The sequence below is a fragment of the Tetranychus urticae genome, chromosome 3, assembly GCF_039701765.1.
Source record: "Tetranychus urticae isolate SD_2017Ah chromosome 3, NJAU_TeUrti_SD_1.0, whole genome shotgun sequence".
NCBI classification, from domain to species: domain Eukaryota; kingdom Metazoa; phylum Arthropoda; class Arachnida; order Trombidiformes; family Tetranychidae; genus Tetranychus; species Tetranychus urticae.
This window is the reverse complement of record NC_142960.1, coordinates 2,535,486-2,549,802: the sequence shown is the minus strand read 5'-3', so window position 1 is coordinate 2,549,802 and position 14,317 is coordinate 2,535,486. Positions and strand designations below refer to the sequence as shown.

The 14,317-nt window shown below is 31.7% G+C and overlaps 1 protein-coding gene across 2 annotated transcripts in view; it reads right to left on the bottom strand.

Moving 5' to 3' along the window:
• Nucleotides 1-14,317, bottom strand: part of LOC107365998 (cell adhesion molecule DSCAM-like) — a 47,896-nt gene that overhangs the window by 18,016 nt on the left and 15,563 nt on the right. Inside the window, exons 2-7 of one of the 2 annotated variants that reach the window (XM_015933576.2) lie at nucleotides 12,661-12,870; nucleotides 9,655-9,819; nucleotides 9,067-9,393; nucleotides 7,412-7,738; nucleotides 1,879-2,105; nucleotides 1,012-1,198 (exon numbers count right to left, since the gene is read on the bottom strand). In XM_015933576.2, coding sequence (XP_015789062.1) covers nucleotides 1,012-1,198; nucleotides 1,879-2,105; nucleotides 7,412-7,738; nucleotides 9,067-9,393; nucleotides 9,655-9,819; nucleotides 12,661-12,870 — 1,443 coding nt within the window. The remainder of the gene's footprint in view (nucleotides 1-1,011; nucleotides 1,199-1,878; nucleotides 2,106-7,411; nucleotides 7,739-9,066; nucleotides 9,394-9,654; nucleotides 9,820-12,660; nucleotides 12,871-14,317) is intronic. The other variant, XM_015933577.2, reaches the window with a different exon arrangement.

Here is a 14,317-nt window from a genome sequence, read left to right as displayed (position 1 = left end):
CTTTCTCTTGACATAATGCATGTAAAAAAAGACGCTGATTGGGAGAAGAAAACTGGAAAAAAAGAAGGAAAAAAGAAACATTTACTCATTTCATTTCGTTTTCTGCCTTTTTTTATCTGTAAACTTTCTCATTCTGTTATTTCATTTGATTCATTTTCTTTGGAGATGCAGCAAAGAGAAACATTCCTACAATGCTGATACACTTTGAATAACACTTTTCAAGTTATTACAGAGGAACCTTTTATATGTATTTTTATGCATTTATTGGCAGCGGATGAAAAGCACAAAAAACAGATTGTTATAAAATGTTTGTATGAATGGCAGATGAAATTTCATTTTTTATCATCACTCAGCTCAAAAGTTTCTTGTGCAAACCAATTATACCCAAAACCAGGGAAAACACAATTTTCAATGTTGAACAAAATTTTAAGACAAAACTTGGGAATGAATAAAATTTTATGGCGTCCAATCAATAAATAGAATCTCAACCAAGAGACGATCAAAAGACTTTCATTTCTCTCATGATTCTCCTTTCCGTGCAAATAACATATCATATAAATCATATTCTGTGCCATAAAAGTCATTTTGTTTCACCCAAAACAGACTCAGCTCTTAATCAGTCCCATTCAGTTTATCAATTCTGTAAATAATCTTTGGACAATACAATGAGTTCCAAATGGGAAGCAATTTGTTCAATAAGCAAAACTCTGTTATAAAGTCGAATCTGTGTAATTAAAATATCAAAACTGAATACTCATTAATTTTTTAATATCGAAATGTTATTTAATGCTGTAAAATGAACTCGATTCTGTTTCTTGCTGATGTGCTAAACGTTTGTTTTCATTGAGAAAAAAGATTTTGAGACTAATAAAGAAGCACAAAAATATTCAGAGCCTCAAGGTTCGAAAACTGTAAAAACTTTTATATTATTGGAAAGAATTGCATTCAATGTTGGAAGATTTTATTTTCAAGTTTGATTTTATTCCAACCTTGAAGTTAACGTTTACTTACTTTTTGTGAAGTAAACTTCGTCTACAGGATATCCAGTGTAAGGACAGTAAAGCTGATATGTTTGCCCCATAATGGCAGTCATGTTGTCCATTGGCTTGATACCAGGCGGACCAATGATATCAATTCGAGATAGATGGGAAACTGATGAGACAGAATTTTCTGCAATGCATTCATAAGTTCCAGCATCCTGAGCAAAAAAAGATGAACGTGTTCATTAGAAATGATAGTTTCATCTGAGGTTGAAAAATTCTCATGGAAAGATTGGATAACGAAAGTGATAAAAACAATGATAATCAATAACCGTGAGAATAGAAACAAGACAAATCATATTTTCCATGTTTATTGATGAATTGCTAATAGATGAATGATGATTGTTTAAGGTAACAAGAGTTATCAAATTACAATCAAAGTTTGATCATTTTGCAATCACTCAAATGATTGAAAATTATTCCAATTCTGTATTCCCAGTTTATCTGTGCTCATTCATATTTCCATTTCTCAAACTTTTTTCTCATTTCTTTTTCATTCTTTCTGATGATATGTTACAGATTTCATTTTCTTGAATCAAACAGAATCATAGTTTAGTGAGGTGAGGCAAAGAAAATCAGTTCAAAGGATGAATTAATTCTGCAAATAAAACAACAGCAACACTGAATATACACAGAATTGGAATGAGGCGAAAAAAAGTGATAACATTTTGTCCATGTTTAACATGATTGGTAAGGTGTATTGGATCATGAAGGAGAAGAAGAAGAAAATGTATTTATAAATGAAAAGAAAAATGTTATCATAAGATGGATATGTACATATAGAGACTTTTTCTTCTCATGTTATTCTAATATTTTTACCCTGTTATCATTATCGTACCTGAACTGTTAAAGATGATATATTAAGAAATGATGTGAATCCCTTTCTATCCGCTGTCAAATAACCATAAACATTACTTCGAGCGAAACCATTATCAACATGTTTACCATCAATTCGCCATTTTATTGTTGGAATGGGCGAACCGAAAGCGGAACATTTTAAAGATAGTTGAGTTCCAGTGATCTTTATCTGTTCCGGAAAGACAGTGCCAAATGTCGGAGCTTTTTCTAAATGAGAAAAAAATGATATTGGTTTCATTAGAACATGATCGTGATATTAGAAAAGAACTATTCATTTGCAAGAAAACTTGAATAAAAGTTTCTGCTTATTATCATTCCAATCGTTAATCGACATTTCCAACTTTTCTTCAAATATCTTCCAATTATCGATGAAAAAGTTTCGAAAAAAAGTTGAATCATTGTTCTAAAGACTTCCAAATATTATTTCACTTCAATCGCTTTTGGTATTTTCAAGTTTTGGCGATTATTCGATTGCGTTCAAACTTTAAATTTATTCATTGAATCAATCTGAGTTTTTGGTTTTCGGGAAACTCCTTCATAGAACAAATTAGGGTCTTTCAGAATCTTGAGTGATCTCAATGAATGTAAGTTTCAAAAATAAGTTTCTCTGAAATTTACTTTCACTTTTGACACTCATTCCAATGAGATTTTGAACTTGCAAATCTAATGAATTTTAAAAATCGCTTTTTTTCGTTTTATTGAAACAATTTATTAGAACTGCTTCAAAGTGGAATCGCTTTTTGGGCGATGTTCAACACTTTACTCAAGAAATACTTAGATTTTGTTTTCTAAAAAATCGCTTTTAAAATTTTACACCATTTTTGAGTTTCCTTGATTGTTTCATATTCCATGTTTACTTGTCCTTTTCTTGCCTTTTCCCATGTTGAAACCTACATTTTTACTTGGTTGCAACATTAGTAAAGAAAACAAGAAATTGTATATTTTTCAAGTTTACGGAACAAAAAACAACCAAGAAAAAGACAAAGTTTATTTCCACAGATCATTTTGCTACAAATGCTTGGTAACCCAAGAAGGTGATGATAAAGACAAAGAGCAAAGTGAAAGAAAGAATCAAAAGAATGATTGAACTAAAAGATTGAGAAACTAAAGAGACAATCAGTGGGAGGAAAAAAACATAAAATATCACTTTTAGTCTATTCGTTATCATTCCCTGTTTATCCAAACTTGTCTTCACTCTCTGTATTCACTTTTATTCAATATTAAATATCGTAATGCCAACGTTTAGCTAATGTTTTTTCTCCAAACACTTTTCTTCTCAACATTTTTTCTCCATTTTTTTGCTTCTTCCCTCCAACTCTTCCACTGTCCCCCGTTCACTCAGACCAAGTGATATTCATTTGTTAGATTTAAGTGCAATTTCATCTTTAACACTGTTATTTGTTTTACCAAGTTGTACAAGTTGTACAACTTTTATTGATAATTCAACAAACGATCAACAAGAAACAACAATAAACAGCATCATCATCATCATTCCCATTTGACTGTTTAACTAATGTTTGTTGACTCTTGTTCATCATCTTAAAAACGTTGAATCTTTCATTCCATCTTGTACTTTCGTCCAAAGACCAACATTTGTCTTCATCTTTTTTCGTCCCTTCTCTCTCTCTCTCTCCATTTTTACACTCTTCGTTCAACTGATTCCTTCTCATTCAACTGGCCCAGAAAACCTGACAAGGCCAATCATCATCTTGTACTTTCAATCCTAATATTGATTTAACTGAGCGTAAAAAGCAATGTCAAAATCTTTATCGATAGATAAACATATCTTTTTTTTCGTTGTTGTTCTTTGCTTTCTTTAGCTTCATCAAATGAGATCTGCAATAATATTGAACCATCTCAGCTACTATCATTATTTGTTGCTTTTGACCAGTTTTTGCTTCCCTCTCGTCTTGATCCACTTTCTTTTTCTGCTTTCAATTTTTCTGCCTTTTCTTTTTCTCTCTTTTCCCTTCCCTTTAATCATCTCATTGAAAGCAAAACCTTAACCATTCAACTTGCTGTCCAACCCTGTGGCTTTAAGTCCAACTTGATGAAGCGAAAAATTAGCCATTCAAGTCAGGTCAATGAAGATTATGTCTTCAATTGTGATAATAATAGTAAATAAAAGCATAATAATAATAATGATGATAATCAATTGGAGAAGCAAAGCCACCAGAAATTGTCATAAACTTTTTTTTCTACATTTTACTTTATTCCATTTTTACTCCCATTGCCATCTCGATATAATCTCATTTATTGTTTCATCTTTTTTTCGCTCCTTCCTTCAACTAATCATGATGATAATTTCATTTTCATTGATAACTAAATCAAGTCGAATTAAAGAATGAAACTTTTTTTCTTCTTCTCCCTTTTCTTGATAAATAACAATTTGATTGACATTAATTATATTTATTAATCTAATGAATATTTATCGAGATAATTGAAAGAGCAAAAGTTAATTGAATAAACAAGCTTTGCCTCTGTTTCGAGCTCAATTTCAGTCTCATTCAAGAGAGAAGTTAATGAATGAGAAAACGCAAAATTTCGTTGCAATTCTTTCATCGTCACATTTAGTGTGACATTAATTTGATAATTCAAACTGAAAATTTCAACAAGTTTCGACCAATAATGAAAACAGATTAATCTTATCGTCATCACAGCCTGTGAACGTATAAATGTTATTAAAGCTCTTTCAAATCTCACTTTTAGTCAAACTTTTTTTTCTCGCGTTCCACTCTTTACTCTCGCTCTCTCTGTATCCTGCAATCCCTTCAAAAATATATAACTTTTTTGGAGGCAATAAAAAAATCGATGCAAACATCCATTTGATTGATGATACATTTTTTTGTTTTCTGCATCTCCTTGTTTTTTGCACTCTCTTGCCCTTTATTCATTCATCTATTTATCTATTCTGTTCTTTGTTCTTTCTTCAAACAGCATTTTCCTCAGCATTGTTGAAACTTTACTTCTCTGCTTACCATTCCATCACTTTATCCCATTGTTTCATCTCACTCTCTGCTATTAATGATAAACTCTTTTTTTACACAACACAGCCGTTAATATTATAACTATGAGACTAATGAGTTATGAATTCAATATGTGAATCGATTTTGGAGCAAATTAATGAATCTGGTGGATGAAACAGGGAAAAAAGTTGTGAATTAGACAAGAAATTATATTAATAATTGATCGAGTCAACAGAAGACTAAAAAGTCGTTTCCCCGTAAAGGCATCCTTCGTTGCTCTTTAGTCGATGCAGCAAGTCAAGACTTCTAAGTCAACCTTCTTATGAGCGCAGAGAGTCGAGACTGTAGGCAAATTGAACATTCAAAAGTAAACTTTGAATAGCAATTCGATGTGATTCAGATTGGAACTAATATAAAATTCTAGAAATATCTAGAAATAGAAGTCGGTTGAATCGGAATCCGAATTAAAAGTGTTTGTTTGATTGAAAGACGGAACAGTCTCATTGACTGAGGATGCTACCATTTGATTCATCAAGCATTATACTGTTGTATCGGTATTTCAAAAGTTTCAAAATCGAAACTGGATTTGAACTCTATGATAAATATTACTCTTCGATAATCTAATTTTCTGTTCGTTCATCTAATAGATTATTTCGTCTGTTTTTTGTTTTGCATTTCTGTTACTTTTTTTCTGATTCTTTTGGCTGCCAAGTTGTTCTTTGGTCAATGACATTTTTCGGTTTTTTGCCTATTCAATAAGTGTTGATGTGAAACGAAATAAATTCCATTCTTTTTTTCTCTTCTCGCTCAATCTTTGTTTTATACCATGAAATCATGAAGGAAAACACAATCTAATATCTTGATGGAATTAAAATTGATACCAAATAAATAGGATGTTTCAAGTCAAGTGGGAAGACAATGTCCTTTTTCAGGTTTCCTTTTGTGTGTTGACAATTTCCTAACCATCTTTTTCATCATCATCTTTCGACTCGATTCTTTCATTATTCCGAGCAAAAAAGAGAAGAGAAGAAAAAATTAATTTGAACAGAAAGTCAATTTAAATAGTAAAATCGATCCATCAGAAGAAAAGATACAAAAACTTTTCTCTCCATTCATGCGTCTCAGCTCTTGATCACATCTTTCATCATTTCATCATTACACCAAACTTTAACCAATGGAAAGATGAAAATTGTCGAAAAAAATCAATAAATGGAATCATCAAGTTTAACCTTGAGTTCAATTTCAACTTTTAAATAAATGTTGACCAATCAAACAGAAAAGCGATTGATAATCCAGAAATAAAACTTAAATGTTTAACCACAAGATTATGATCGCTATCTTCGCCTACACTTTCCATGTATTTATTGCTCCAATTTTTGATGGAAAAGGAAAGAAAGGAAGAAAAAAAGTAAAAGAGTAAAAGAAGATATTCCAAGTTGAATGTAAACAAAATTATCTGGCAACATTCTCATTACACAGAGAAAAGAAAATGTCACAGAAAATTTTCTTTTATCGATACTTTTCCCTGTTCTGAGCAAACAAAAGTAATCATAAATTTGTGATGATATCCAATTTGTATGTCTTCATTACACAACTCAATCCAAGACAAGTTTCATGGCTTTTCAACTTGTCTGATTAAAGATGAAGACAACTTTCTCAAGGGAACAACTGAACAACTGGAAAACGACGAATAGTCAAGAATGCTGTATTTCAGCTAATATAACATAAATAAACAAAAATGTTGAGACGAATGTTTTCAGTTGCTTCTCTGTTGAGGATAACATTCAAAGATTAGTTCATCACAATTGACTAATCGGCTTTGATGCTCAGCAAACGGATAACCTTGCGATTATTCATGAGAAGTGCTTATTCTGCTTGCATCTTTAGCCAAACAAAACTGGAAACGAATCAAAGTGAGGAAAAGTCATTAATTTTGGAATTTCAATTTGAATAATTTTTCTCTTTCAATTCTCGCCCCATCCAATTACATTTGTTGATCAACTTTTCATCAATTGATTTTCATGGCTCAGTAAACATGCATTTATTCAGCTATAAAAGTCGACAAATAAATGTCAATCAATTCGCGAAATTGACTTTTAAATGAATCTCTGGAAATGAGGAAAAAATTCAACTATTCTCTTGTATAAATATGAGAAGCAACTTTTTTCTTCATTTGATTAATTTGCCAATTTAACTGATCATAACGCCTCATTTTGTCACCATTTAATGCTTGGTAAAGGGACAGGGAAGATGCGACGAAAGGAGTTGAAATGATAAAATGAGATTGAAAGGGAAAACTATTATTACAAGTTCAATATATCGATTTGTAAAGAAATGATTTCAAGATGAAAAATATCGTGAAACTAAATACGATGGAAATTATTCTGCAATATCTTTTCTCACTCCTATTCTGCTTTCCAAATGAGAAATGCTGAAATTAAGTTGGAAATTTCATTCCCAGTAAATCATTCTTATTACTTGATACTGCAAATTGAGTTGCTTTTTTATTCAATAAACTCTCATCAATTTGAATTAGTATTGACTTACCCGGAATTTTAAGAGTTATACTCGAGTGGTACCATTTCTCGTGGTGCACTTCTTCAAATTGATAAGTCTTTATGAAACATTGGTAAATGCCATTGTCATGAAAATTGAGCGAGTGTATTGTCATTTGATGAGCGTCTTTAATTGCAATCCTATTGTCGTTTGAAAGTTGGCTCATGTTTTTATGCCATTTCACTTCACGAATAATGTCTGAATATTGAGCCAGGTTTTTATCATAACTGGGAGTGATAATAAGGCTACAATTGAATGTCACATCGGAACCAATTGCGGGTTCAGGATTGTTACTTGTAATGGCAACTCGGATGTCTCCTGAAAGACAAGGTGAGAAAATGAAAATTACCAAAAATTCTTGTTATCAATGATACATTTCCAGACGAGAACAGGGATTTTTCTCATCAGAACTGTCAGGGAGGAGAAATTGTTTCATATTTAATTTGAAGTTTTGTCTGATAAAAGCATTCTATCTTCATGCAGTTTTGGTATTTCTCCATAAAACACATCTCGAAGTCATGGAAATGTCCTTCGACATTTTGCTGAGAGTTTTTTTGAAAATTTTTCTTTTCTTTTTTTCGTTCATCAAACTCTCATTAGCCTAAATGCAGCAATTGATTCGACTTTAAATGAGAATTTTCGTCAATGCTACAATGTTGCAATTTTAACTTGAGAATATTTCATTTGTATAATTTCATGTTTGGTAACATCTGATAATTGATACGAGTCGTGTCTTTGATTCTTTTTCAGTCATCATTATGAACTGAATATTTTTGCGAAACGAATCACTTTTCTAATGCTCATTTGTTCAGTCGAGTAACTTTTTTGTTGCATTTAATGATGATGAGATGCTAAAATGATTCACTTTAATTGCGCAAAAAGCTTATAAAGAAGTGTAGAAATTAATGGGCCTGGAATGACTGGGAAGGTGGTTAAATTGATAATAATAACTCCCTGTCATGCTGCTAAGACACACAAAAAAAAGTTGAAGAAAAAATGAAATGGAAAAAATTCGAGATAAGATGATTTAGAGACATTATCAAGACTCCATACGGTTGATGAAGATAATGTGAAACTTTTGTTGAATTTTCTACTTTTTCATGAGAATAATTTTTCTATTGCTTTGATCAATGACATTTTTCTTGGGCACTCTAATCAAAATAAAATCTTGTTTTTGCTTCGATCAATTAACATGTGAAATCTTTTACAACATTTTATCCATTTTTGTGGAACTTAGTACAAATTGTGATTTTTTGGATTAAGGTATTTGTGAACGGATATGAGTTGAAGATGAAAAATGTTGATATTAGCTAATTTAATTTCAATGTCAATTTTTACTTGGAAGATGAGAAAATTGAAACTGATTACTTTGATACTTTGATGAAGAAATGAATTTTTTTATTTTCATCTGACAATGACGTTGATATTAGCTCAGGCTCAGTGTTAAGTAATTGGAATGCAGTGTTAAATGAATGTCCAAGATGTCAAATCTCTTGACATGCTGAGGAGGAGTGAAAAATGATTGCTTTAAGTAGAGAGTTGATGAAAGTTTTGCTCTTTTTTCAACTCTGGTTGTTCAATTAATTAGTTGATAAGACTGAAAATGTAACTTGAGGTCAGGAACTTTTTTTCTGGATGCAACTTACTCTTGAGAAATAAAGTTAGTTCAAAATGATTTTGGCCAAATGAATTGTTTGCAGAACATTGATACTTTCCGGAATCTCGAAATGTTAGACGAGGTATAAACATAATGGATTCCGGATAGAGATGTGATGAGCCAGGAAGTTGTTGCTCTGTGTTGGTATAGCCACCAGCAGAACCAGTAGTCACTGTATGCTTAAACCATCTTATGTCTGGTCGAGGAAAACCAATTATTGGACAATTTATAAGTAAAATATCACCTTCCTCTGCATGAATATACTTGTTGCTCAATCTTTCAGAATGAATAATTGGTGAGGTATTTTTAGAAGGTCCTGAAAAAAGAAAATCAAACATGAAATTCCAAATTTTTTATCACAGAAATCGGTATCCCAGTACAACTCCCAGCATCACTCCCATCAAAACTCCCAGAATAACTCCCAGTGAAGTTCTCTGTATAACTTCCTGTAAAACCTTCAGCATAACCTGAATAAAACTCATAGCTCAAACTTATTCTCGGAATTTTAGGTGAAATTTTTTATAAAGTTACTTGTGAGTGACATTCGATTTAAACTTTAAATGCATTGAATACTTACCTATTAATGACAAAGTAGCCCAATTGACTGAGTCAATTCTTGCTCCAGTTAGCAAATCTTGGACTTGACAACGATACTTTCTATCTAAATCACGTCTTGTTATATTATAAATGTAAAGATTGCCATTTGATAAAATGATTTGTCTCCATTTCGTCATGACAGCGGCTGTAAGATAATTAAAAGATGAGAAAATGTTATTCTAGGAACACATTTAGCTTAGAACTTGGTAAAAATGAAATTTCTTTCGCTCGGTCTAAGACTACTGCAAAAACTAGTTTTGTTTCCATTTATATCTTTCAGTTTATTTATCAATTTCCTTTGTTCCTAATAGTTTCAACTATTTCCACATTATCATCATTATCTGCTTGGATTTTCAAGTTGAATGATATAAGCAATGCTAATAGCATTAATAGTTTCTTAGTTTATTTTGACAAAGAGTTTGCATGATTCATGAGCATGCAAATGGGCATTTCCATTCATAGTGAACATGACGCTGACAAATTATTTGGTCTCATTCAAAACGAATCAAATGATAATGTTTCGGTGTACATTTTTCTTTCCAGCATTTACTGTTGGTTCAACTTATTCGCATTTTTTTGTATCGCAAATCTTTCATCAAATTCATCCTCAGCCATCAGAGTAATAAAAAAAAGTTCTGTACAAACTGATAAGAAAAAAAGGCTAAAAGTGTAATATCATCAACCCGATGAACTTTTATATTTTATTACCAAATGAATGGAAAAAAAACTTGGAATGGTGATACAATTGAAATGTATTATTGGATGAAACAGAAAAGCCAGAATGCAAGGAAAAGAGAAAAGAAAAAAAACAAGAATTGAAAAGAAGAAAAACACAAGAATAATGGTTTTATGTATATTCTGTGCTTGCGAATATTATATGCTGAAAGGAATGCAGAACTGTGGTTATCATCAGTAAAACATGGAGCACTTTACATATATTCATGCACATGGAGAACTGGAAACAGAAACAAGGATTCAGATTTGATGGATTATTGATTGTTTGCCTTTTCAGCTCAAGAATCATTTTGTTTTCCGTTTTGCTTTATCGTCTCTGACAATGAGCAAGTCCAAGCAATGAACCAAATGCAAGAAAAATAGTCAAATAATGATAACAATTTTGCTCTATTTACTTAATCAGAACTTTTTTCTCCTTCTCTCGTTTATCTCATTCTTATGTTACATTTATCATGGAAATTTATTGCAACAAATTGATGGTATTGATAATAACGTCAATTAATAATATTTATTGATGTTTTCAAATGCTAACAAGAATATCAATCGATGGCAATCCAACAGAAATAAGAATAGCAATTACGATGAATAAAGAAGTTGATGCACTTGCAACAACAAACTGGATTCAATTTCAATCCACTAAGTGATGACGCCATTACTCATTATAATGATTTGATATCAATTGATGTAATCAGTTTCAAGGTCAAAGAAAAGGTACATTTTCACTCCCAGCTTGGAAGGCAAAAAAATGTCGAAAATGCTGGGACTGACTGGGAGTGATTTCTATCTGCCAATGTTGGATTGAGTGATAAAATACTTTTCCTTTCAGCTAACATTTGCCAGTCTTTTTTTGCTGCTGCTGTTGGATGAAAGTGAAAATGAAAGAAGCAAAATGAACCTCCCTCGGCGTTTTGCCTTTCCATCACATTTCGATATATTTTTTTGCTCATTCTATTCTTGCTTACTTCTTGTTTTCAGACAAAATCCTCTGTTCCTAGTTAACCGGAAAACAATTTGTCAGACCATTTTGACAATACAAAAAAGTTGTTCAAACGATCACATGCACACATATATCCAGTCTTTACCCTGCCAATCCTGTAATGCAATTTTTTTCCTTCAAATTTTCTCTTTTCTCATTCTCCATCCTTCATGTGACTCCACTTATTCAACACTATCATCATCAGTTTCAAAATGATATCAAGCAACGAACAAAAACAGGAAAAAGTCAAAATTTAAAGAAAAGCGAACCAAGTCTTGCCTCGAGGTTGATGATGATAAACTCTGTTTTGAAAGGTTCAGCTTTGAAACTTTATTTCTCTTTTTTATCATTCCATTCATTTTTAAATACTAATCTAATTACACACTTTCAAACTCACTCCCAGTCAATTCCAGTCAATCAACAACAAGTTGCCAAATGAAAATCTCTATTCAGTATGAACCAAACATCAATTAAGTTTTTGATTCAAAAAATGATTTCTTAATTGATGTTAAGAAAGCAGAATTTCATATTCCAATAAAACTCGTTTTTCCATTATTCACTCCCTGTTGCCACTAATAGACTAGATTAGTGAACAATCCATCCCTGCATGATGCAAGATGAAAGGATAACTTGCTTAATGTTGAAAACGTTTGTCAACGAACAACACAATCAACTCGATTAATGTAAAAAGCTTTTCACTCCCTGAATGCTTGCAGTTTAAGGATTTTTATCAACTGTTGTTGCATCTTGTACCTAAACTGAATTGCTTTCCTTACTGGGAGAAACCTTTTGAATATCAGAAAATCAAATTGTATGAACAACTTATCCAGAAGAAAAGGAAGAAAAAAGCTAATTATGTTCCAATGTTTGTCCAAGTTGCAGAGCAAAGTAATTGTAACTTTTGTTGCTTCTCATCCAACTCCTCCTTAATTCACCTTCCCACTCCTTGTTTCTCTTTCCACCGAGACATTTTTGAGGTTACAATTCTTATCTTTTACCATGCTTTTAATGATGATGAGAGTGAATATAATGAAGAAGAGGCAAAAAAAGAATAACATTGTCAACTATAAAAGATGAGATTCATTTTACAATTGGCCAAGTGAGAGACTTGGAGTTTAATGAAAATGTAAATTGCACTTGGATTAACCTTGTTGTCAGCATCATTAAAAGTAAATTTTAAAATGAATAAAAGATTATCTTTAGTCGAATCATTTGTCATTTCATTTCATAATTGAACACTAAAGATGCATCAAGCCAGTCAACATTGAACCTTACCTGCAGAGTCGCTTGATATAGTTGATGCAGTTGAAATTGATGACAAGGTTGGAGCAAGAAATATCAAACCATCATCGGTAAACCAAGCAGAAACTTTAAACTGATTGGAAAAGGAAGAATCGATTTTGCAATGTAAAGTCACATCTGATCCAATGTAAACCTTTTCATCGTCAACTTTAATCTCTGGCTTGGGTCTGTCTTGAGTAGCTGCTGTTGCCAGAAAAAAAACCAGCGAGTCCATCGATGGAACGAGTATGGAGAGAGGAAAGAAAAGATAAAATTAGTAAAGAGATTGAATCAGAATCGAGTAAAGAAGAAAATCTTTTTTTTCGCAACACAACCGAAAAGATGATGTCTACTTGATGCACATTCATCATCTCAATCTCTTGCTCATTTACCTTGTTCACTTGTTCACTTTTCCATCTCACCCTTCAATCTTTTGTTTCGCCTCTTGTTAAGCATCATCATCACCATCATCAGCATCTTCACCAACAACAACATTATTATTAATAGTTTCAGATTATTACACTTCTATTTACTGGTCCCATTACTTCTAATATAATATTCACTTGAAAAGGTTCAACAACAGCTTCAGTTCACTAGTTGAGTAAACTTTATCTTCTCACTTGTCATCCATAATATTAACGATAAAATAATGTTGTACCCATTATTTTCATCTAGAGAGACTCTCAGTTAATTACAATTTTGTGACACCAAATGAGGTAAAAAGATTTTTCTCTTTACTTCTTCTTTTCACCTTTTCTCACTTTCATCTTTTTCGCCTGTAAAAATAGATTACAATTTTTTCTCGTTTCTTCTCTTTTCCCAGCTGGACGCTCCACTGGTCACCACTCATTAATACTTCATTATCTATGTGCAAATGGCCAGTTTCATCATGTTTACGATAACAACTTTGAATTTTACATTTTTTTCTTTTTCCCTTTTTTCCGTTCAAAATTCATTTTCTTTTCTTCGGTCAGTTACACTCTCTTTCCATTTGCAAAGTTCATTCTTGCACAAACAAATGATGAAGTGAAAAATGAGTGTAAGATGAAACAAAAAATAAAAGTTTTTCCAATAAAAAAGTTAAGTTCTAATCAACTCACTATTTATAACCTCATGAGCAAATCAAAGAGCAACGAATTTCACCAAAAGTTATTGATGAACAAACGAAAAGCCAATTTGATCGTTACTGTAGTATTGATGTTATAAGCAAATCAAGAAATCAAAAGATTAAAGTCAATGTTGAACAATTTCATCGAATCAATAACTTGAATTTGTTAAACTTTCGATTTGAATCAATTTTCGAAATTAAGATTTACTTTTGAGTTTTCATGGAAATAAGTGACAAATTGAATCTGTAATGATTGTAGTGACGATTATTGAGCAAACTTAACGATGCAAATTGGCCAAATGATCATAATTTGATTTCAACTTTTATGCTTCTAAATTCATTTGATAGGATGAATTTACTCACGGAAATGAAAATGGTAAAGAAAATAAAGTTAGTAAACTTGGATTCTTTTTTTCTTCCTGTAAATAATAATGTTGATGATAATGTAAGAGCTACGAGTATGAAAATGGAATTGAAAGATTTCTCTTCAAGAGTCGTCAAAGAATAGTGTTGCATTTGAGAGGTTTTGGTTGGTAAAAGATT